This window comes from Trichechus manatus, unplaced genomic scaffold, assembly GCF_000243295.1.
Source record: "Trichechus manatus latirostris isolate Lorelei unplaced genomic scaffold, TriManLat1.0 scaffold00061, whole genome shotgun sequence".
Taxonomy (NCBI): Eukaryota; Metazoa; Chordata; class Mammalia; order Sirenia; family Trichechidae; genus Trichechus; species Trichechus manatus.
In genome coordinates, this window is record NW_004443997.1 from 2,242,338 (window position 1) to 2,250,301 (window position 7,964).

A 7,964-nucleotide genomic window follows, 5' to 3' on the forward strand; every position below is an offset into this window, starting at 1 on the left:
ATGCTCAGAAAAGATGCTTTGTAATATTTCGATGCTTTGGATTCTGTTAAGGCTTGCTTTATGGCCTAATATGTGGTCTATTCTGGAGAATGTTCCGTGTGCGTTGGAAAAGAAAGTATACTTGGCTGCTGTTGGATGCAGTGTTCAGTATATGTCCACGAGATCAAGTTAGTTGATTGTGGCATTTAGACTTGCTGTATCTTTATTGAGTTTCTTTCTGGATGTTCTGTCCTTCACTGAAAGTGGTGTGTTGAAGTCTCCTACTATTATTTTGGAGCTGTCTATCTTTCTTTTCAATGCTGTTAGAGTTTTATGTATTTTGGAGCCCTGTCGTTGGGTGTGTAAATATTTATTATGGTTATGTTCTCCTGGTGTATTGACCCTTTAATCATTATATAGTGTCCTTCCTTATCCTTTGTGGTCAATTTTACTTTAAAGCCTGTTTTGTTCTTTTTTGAGTGTTGTTTGCTTGATATTTTTTTTCTATCTTTTGAGTTTTAGTTTGTTTGTGTCTTTAAGTCTAGGTGTGTCTCTTGTAGGCAGCATATAGACTGATCATGTTTTTTAATCCATTCTGCCACTCTCAGTCTGTTTATTGGTGCATTTAGTCTATTTACATTCAGTGTAGTTATTGATAAGTATGAGTTTAGTACTATTTATTTTGATATCTTTTTTGGTGTTTGCAAATTCCCTAAACTTCCATTTATCTGGAAATGCCCTAATTTTGCCGTCATATTTGAGAGACAGTTTTGCTGGATATCTAATTCCTGGCTGGCAATTTTTTTCCTTCAAGGCTTTATATATGTCATCCCACTGCCGCCTTGCCAGCATGGTTTCTGTGAGTAGTCGGAGTGTAGCCTTATGACTCTCCCTTGTAGATGAGTTTTTGTTTATCCCTAGCCGCTCTTAAAATTCTCTCTTTATCTTTGGTTTTGGAAAGTTTAGTTATAATACGTCTTGGTGACTTTCTTTCGAGATCTGCCTTATGTGGGTTTGATGATCGTCTTGGATAGATATCTTCTCATCTTTCACGATGTCAGGGAAGTTTTCTGCCAACAAATCTTCAACAATTTTCTCTGTATTTTCTGTTATCCCCCCCTGTTCTGGTACTGTAATCACTTGTTGATTATTCCTCTTGATAGAGTCCTACATGATTCTTAGGGTTTCTTCATTTAAAAAAACTCTTTTATCTGATTTTTTCCTCAAGTAAGTTGGCGTCAAGTGTATTATCTTCCGTCTCACAAATTCTGACTTCCATTGCCTCAGTTTTGGTCCTTATGACTTTCTGTTGAGTTGTCTAATTCTGAAATTTTATTGTTAATCTTCTGGCTTTCTGATTGCTGTCTCTCTGTGGGTTATTGCAGCCTGTTAAATTTGTCATTATGCTCTTCTCTAATCTTCGTTAAGTTCCTCTATTGCTTTGTCTGTGCGTTCCTTGGCTTGTTCTGCATTTTCAATGATCTCCTTCTTGATCTCTTAAGAGTTCTGTATATTAATCTTTTGTCTTCTATCTCTGGTAATTCCACGAAATTCTCTTCCTCTGGAAAATTTCTTGATTCTTCGTTTTGGGAGCTTGCTGAAGCCATCCTGGTCTGCCTCTTTATGTGATTTGATGTTGACTCTTGTCTCTGAGCTATCAATAAGTGATTACATTTATTTAATTTATGTTTGCTTACTGTGTCTTAGCTCCTTGTTTTGTTTTGATATGCCCAAGTAGGCTACTTGTGTGAGCTAGTTTGATTATGGGCGCTTTTGAACATCTGACATCTTATCACCAGGTGGTTAGATCTGTTACTAGGTATGTGAGCCCAGGAGTCCATTTACTTTTCTTGTATGGATTCAGCTCAGGTGTCCAGGTAGTCGGTCACCAAATGTGTGGTGCAGGCTCTTACCTACAGTCTTAGACAGGCATGAATGATTGGTGTAGGCCCAGGTATCTGGCTGCAGTCCTGGATCATGCTCTGAGCAAGGCAGGGGGCTGACGGCTGCCCCTGAGTGTCTGGGAAAAGGGCGTGTCCCTGTTCCCTAGAGCATGTAGGTGGGTGGGTTTTGCAGCCAGATTATGGCGACCCAGTGCTGTTGGTTGTAAGGAGTGGGAGGCAGCACTTATTCTTGGACCCCTCTTGCAGGTGGCTAGGTGGTGTGGGTGGAGCTACCAGTCCTCAGGCCCCTGATGTGGGTGAGGACCCTGTTTAATTGGCAGAGCAGTGTCAAGTGTCACGAATCTGCCTCTCCACCTTATAGCTGATATAGTTGATAATAGGCTTCAGTTATATTCCCTGTTGTACCGTGGTAATGAGGGCCGAAGCTGTTGAAATGGGCCCACACAGGTCTATGCATGAGTAAAAAGCATTCAAGGTCTGTGAACCCTTTATTTCTGTGCCTAGGCAAAGGATCTGTGCCTGCCCTGAGTTCCCAGCTTAGGGGAGCCAGCAGATTATTTTTTCCTGTTTGTTAATTTGTTCCCTCTCCAAAGCCAGGAGAATGGATCAGGGCAGGGGAAGGGTCCTACTTCCAGCCTGGTGACGCAGCAGTTGCTGAAACCAGCCCTGGACTGGTGCAGAGCGGGGAGGGGCAGATAAATGGGAAAGTGGTTCTTCCCAAAGGGGGTGTTTTTTCATCAGAGCAGTAGGTTAGACACATGTACTTTCCTTTTGCTGATTGAGGACTGTTTTCCACTGGTTCTGGAGGCTTGGGTAGAGTCTCTGCCGCTCGGTCTCTACTGATATGAGAAACAAATCCCGAGCATCACTGCTTGCCTCAGTATGCATGCCTGCTGATCAAGCATGCAGGGTGCCCGTTCCCTCCAGATCAGGTCTGGCAACTGCTTGCTGCCTCTGAACCATCTCTCCCTCCCCCTGCTGCTCAGTCTGATTCCTCAACTTTGCCCTTGATGTTCAGGGCTCCTAGATTGTCATATATATAATTGATTAACTTGTTTTTTTCGGTCTTTGTTGTAAGAGGGACCACTGGAAGCGTCTGACTACTCCGCCATCTTGGCCCTGGCTCCCCCAGTGTTAATAATTTTATGGTCTTTAAATTTTAGGCTTGTAAATAGTCCAGCCTGCTTACTATCTGGTAAGGAGTCCAGGGAGACAGCCAAAAGGAGAGAGCAGTCGTGGCAATGACTTCAGGGTTCGGCTCCCCAGTCTGTGGAGTGCTGATTAGCTCCTTGATTGTGTAGCAGGGCTTGGAAAGAGGACTGTTCCTACGCTCCTTCTGCCAGCTAGCTGTGCTCCATGGGCTAATCACTTAACCTTTTAGTGCCTCTTCTGTTTTGAAATTGAGCAGATCCAAAATCTTATGTATTTATTTTAATTTTTATTAAACTTTTATTTTGAAATAATTTCAATCTTACAGATATGTTTCAAGAATAAGACAAAGAAGTTCTATATATACCTTTCTTCCCATAGATTCTCCAGTTATTAACATTTTACCACATTTGTTTTATATTCTCTGTCCTCCCTCCTGTCTGTCTCTCTCTCTAAATGACATTGTTAGACAACTGGCTGCAATTATATTTGATAAATATATATGTATACATAAACATACACACACACGTACCTACATACATATATACACAGAGATCCTTGGGTGGTGCGAATGGTTTGTGCTCGGCTACTAACTGAAAGATGTGATGCATATGTAAAAAACCAAGCCTGTTGCCGTCAAGTCTGTTCCAATTCACAGCAACCCCATGTGTTACAAGAGTAGAACTGAGTTCCATAGGGTTTTCTTGGCTGTAATCTTTTCAGAAGCAGGTCTCCAGGCCTTTCTTCTGCAGTGCCACCAGGTGGATTGGAACTGCCACCCTTTCAGTTAGTATATAGGTATGTGTTTTGGATTGAATTATGTCACCCCAATATGTGTCAACTTATCTAGGACATGATTTCCAGTATTGTGTGATTGTCCACCATTTTGTCAACTGATGTGATTTTACTGTGTGTTGTAAAGCCTACCTTTATGATGTTAATGAAGCAGGATTAGAGTCAGTTACGTAAATGAGACAGAATTCAATCTATAAGATTAGCTTGTGTCTTGAGTCAATCTCTTTTGAGATATGAAATAGAAGAGAGCAGAGAGACAGGGGGAACTCCTGCCACCAAGAATGAAGAACCAGGAGGGGAGCACGTCCTTTGGACCCCAGGGTCTCTGCATTGAGAAGCTCCTAGACCAGGGAAGGATTGATGGCAAGGACCTTTCCCCAGAGCTGACAGAGAGAAAGCCTTCCCCTGGAGCTGGCACACTGAATTTGGACTTCTAGCCTCCTAGACTGTGAGAGAATAAATTTTTCTTTGTTAAAGCCATCCACTTGTGGTATTTCTGTTATAGCAGCACTGGATGACTAACATAGTGCATATGCATATATATGTACGTATGTGTATATGTATGTATATGTGTATATATGTAAGTATACAAGAAAAATATGATTACAGCAAGTTGTCTAATACTGTTATTTTATAGCAAAAAGAAAACAACTAAACATTGGAACAAACAAATATTGGAAAAACTAATTTCTTTTTTTTACCACTTTCCTTTCTTGTCCACGATTCAATCCAGGATCATGCATTGCATTTAATCTTTTTGGTCTCTTTCAATTTGGAACTCTTCCTCAGTCTTTTCTTATCTTTCGTGATGTAGATATTTGAATAACTCAGACTGCTTACTTTTTAAGAATATTCCTCAATTTGAGTTGTTTGATGCTTTTTCTTGGTTAAATTCAGGTTATGCTTTTTTTGAGGAGGGGCATGAATAACCACGAACAATGCTGTGTCCTTCTCAGTGCATCATCTCAGGAGGCCCATCATGTCGGTTTGTCCTGTTACCAGTGATGTTAACTTTTATCATTTGTTTAAAGATAGTGTCTGCTTCGTTTCTCCACTGCAAAGTTAATGAATGAGGATTTTGTGGGGAGAAACTTTTTGAGACTACATTAATATCCTTTTCCTCATCAAACAAGCACACACGTTTTTGCATCCATTGATGGTTCTTGTCTGAGTCGGTTATTTCTATGATGTTTCCTAAATGATGATTTTCTAATGCTGTCATACCTTCTAAGATTGTTGGTTGGCATTCTACTGCAAAGAAGAGCTTTCCATTTCTCTCATTTATTTATTTATTTACTTATATCATTATGGATTCCAGTTTTTTTTCAGTGAGTTTTAATCTGTTAAATCTATTTAATCTGTCAAATTGTCCCAGATTTGGTCAGTGGGGGCCCTTTCAGGCTGGCTCCGTGCTCTTATGACATGCCTCCATCATTCTCTGAGTACTTTAAAATTTTCTGACCCAGTAAGATATTCCAGATACATCTTGTAATTTTTTTGTCCCAGACCTAAAATCAGCTGATTCTCCTTTTAGTAGGGAATGGTATTTGAGAAACAATATCTGGGCTCTGTTATTATTAGTTGCTGTTGAGTTGATTCCAACTCATGGTGACTTCATGTGTGCAGAGTAGAACTGTGCACCTTAGAGTTTTCAAGGCTGTGATCTTTCAGAAGCAGATCACCAGGCCTGTCTTCCAAGGTGCCTCTGGACGGGTTCGAACTGCCAGCCTTTCAGCTAGTAGTCAAGCGCTAAACAATTTGTACCACCTAGGAACTCCATATCTGGCCTCTAGGTATACTCATTGCTATAGTGAGATGTTATTGCGTCTAGGTATTTCCTGTGGGCAGAGCTCTGACAACACACACACACACACGTATATATTTTTTAAAACCATGAATTCATACCAGTATATCTACTCCCAATCCAATACCCAGGATTCTGCCTCTGCTTTTTCCTTCCCTAATTGTAAATCTCTTAATGTCCCTGAGATGGGATTAAAATCAGAAATTTAGTGTTTAGTAAAAATACGTGGTGTCATGTAGACATAAAAATTGCATTTTCTGAAAATCTTTCCTAATTATTTCTTTATATAAATAAACTTGTTTTTAGTTTGTAAATGATTCCCCTTTAAATGACACGTTAAAAAAGAGCGTATTAGACCTAATGACTCAGAGGCACCCTCCAGCTCTGTGGTTACTGCCAGCCCAGCAGTACCCTCCCCCTCAGTCTGGCAGGTATTTCTGTCAGAGGTTGGACTGCTTGTTGTTCTTGAAGCATAGTTATTATCAGTCTGAATGAGTGTCTCTATTTAATTTCATTTGAAACTTATTTGTATCATATGCAGGGATAATTTGATTCTGTCCTTTCCCACCTACTCCTCAAGTTTAAGATCTTTTAGAGATGGTGCAGTTAAGAAACCTCATTCTCTAAGGATACTGTCCAACAAGAAGTCTTCCGCCTTCCCTGGGGTCTGGAGTCAGTTACCTAGTACCAGTCATCCAGTGCAACATCATGCCTCACATACCTGGGACCGGAGGGGCCGGTTAAGAGAATTACGCATCAGGTAAGTGTCCCTGTTATCACCTGCCTGCAATGACTTTTCCATTGTCCTCCTTTTTTGGTTAAAATGAGGGGATTATTCTTGATTCTCATATCTCAAGAGACATTGATGCCTGCTCTACATAGCAGAATGCTGAGATGAGAAAGATGTTCAGGAATCTGCAGACCTAAAATACGTCACTGAGTGTTTTTCATTCGTGGTCTCCATTTGTGCCCCACAGTGTGTAAGCTATAAAGATTCTCCCAGAAAAAGTTAAACATGTTCCAAGGAAAATGATAATTCTTTACTATTCTTGATTAGCTATATTAAAGACATTGATTCATTCATTCAACAAAAACTTATTGGGTGCCCAGGGTTGAGTAAGGACAATGTTGATGTGTTGTAAGGTTGTTAACCATTGTCATAGGGCAACATGTGTGCTAACTGTTTAATGAGAAACTATCTTGTTCTGTAAGCCTTCATCTAACGTGAGAATAGCAGCATAATTGGAAGAGCATAGTCGATGTCACTGAACTGTGCATGTAGAAAGTTTTGAAATGGTATATCTTTGGCTATGTATATTTACACCAAAAAAAAAAAAAAAAGGTCAGAAGGGAGAGGGTTGACATGTCGTGGGGTTGTTAACCAATGTCATAAAACAATATGTGTGCTTCTGTTTAATGAGAAACTATTTGTTCTGTAAAACTTCACCTGAAGTACAATAAAAAAATAAAAATAAAAATTTATTGGGTGCCTACTAGGTGTTGTGCTAGACTCTGAGAATGCAAGATAATTAGATGTTCCTGATCCATGACCTCATGAACATTTAAAAGCAGATGGAGTAGACAGACCATTTTACGAACCACAATAAAGTGTGCTATGAGAGGAGAAGAATGTGGTGCCAGAGGCACATGTGGCAAGAGCAGCCAAGCTAGGGTAGTCAGCAGTGACTTTCTGAAGAAGGGAGAGTCTAAGCTAAGTCCTAAAGGAGATATGTAAGAGTAAGCTAGGTAAGGATAGGAGGAAGAATGTTCCAGACTGAGCCTAGAGCTTAACTGGACAGGAAGTCAACTTTTTTTTGTGTGCGTACCAGGCACTGTGCTAGGTACTGGGGAGACTATAATACATGGTCTCTACTCTTGGGCCCACAATGAGGTGGGAATGACAGATACCCCAGCGAGCCCCAATTACTGTGATATAGTGTCATAATGTTACAGTAGAGGAAATAAAGCTACTCACTCTGTTTAGGTTGAGAAAGGTCCAGGAAGACTTCACATGGAAGCAAGCATTGAAGAGGAGTCTTGTTGGATATGTAGGCATTTGCCAGATGCTTTAGGCAAAAAGAATACTGTGAAAAAAAGCATTATCGTGTACTTACTTTCCTCAACTCTGAAATCTGTATCTCTTCATTAACAAAATACTTGATAATGGAAATATTTTTTTAATAATCTGTTTGATTTTAACTTTATAAATGTATACCAGCCTGTGCTCTGTTTGATACAGGATTAGCTATGATGTCATCTTTTGACTCATCCTAGCTTCCCTCCCTATGGGATCTTAAAAATTCCTTCTGCTTCCAGACGACTGATGACATAAG

General features: G+C 40.2%; 1 protein-coding gene across 1 annotated transcript in view; it reads left to right on the forward strand.

The window, feature by feature from the left end:
• The window catches only part of SFI1 (SFI1 centrin binding protein), a 124,318-nt gene that overhangs the window by 24,683 nt on the left and 91,671 nt on the right, over positions 1-7,964 (forward strand). Inside the window, exon 3 of the mRNA XM_023733708.1 lies at positions 6,260-6,391. Within this exon, the coding sequence (XP_023589476.1) occupies positions 6,260-6,391 (132 nt within the window). The remainder of the gene's footprint in view (positions 1-6,259; positions 6,392-7,964) is intronic.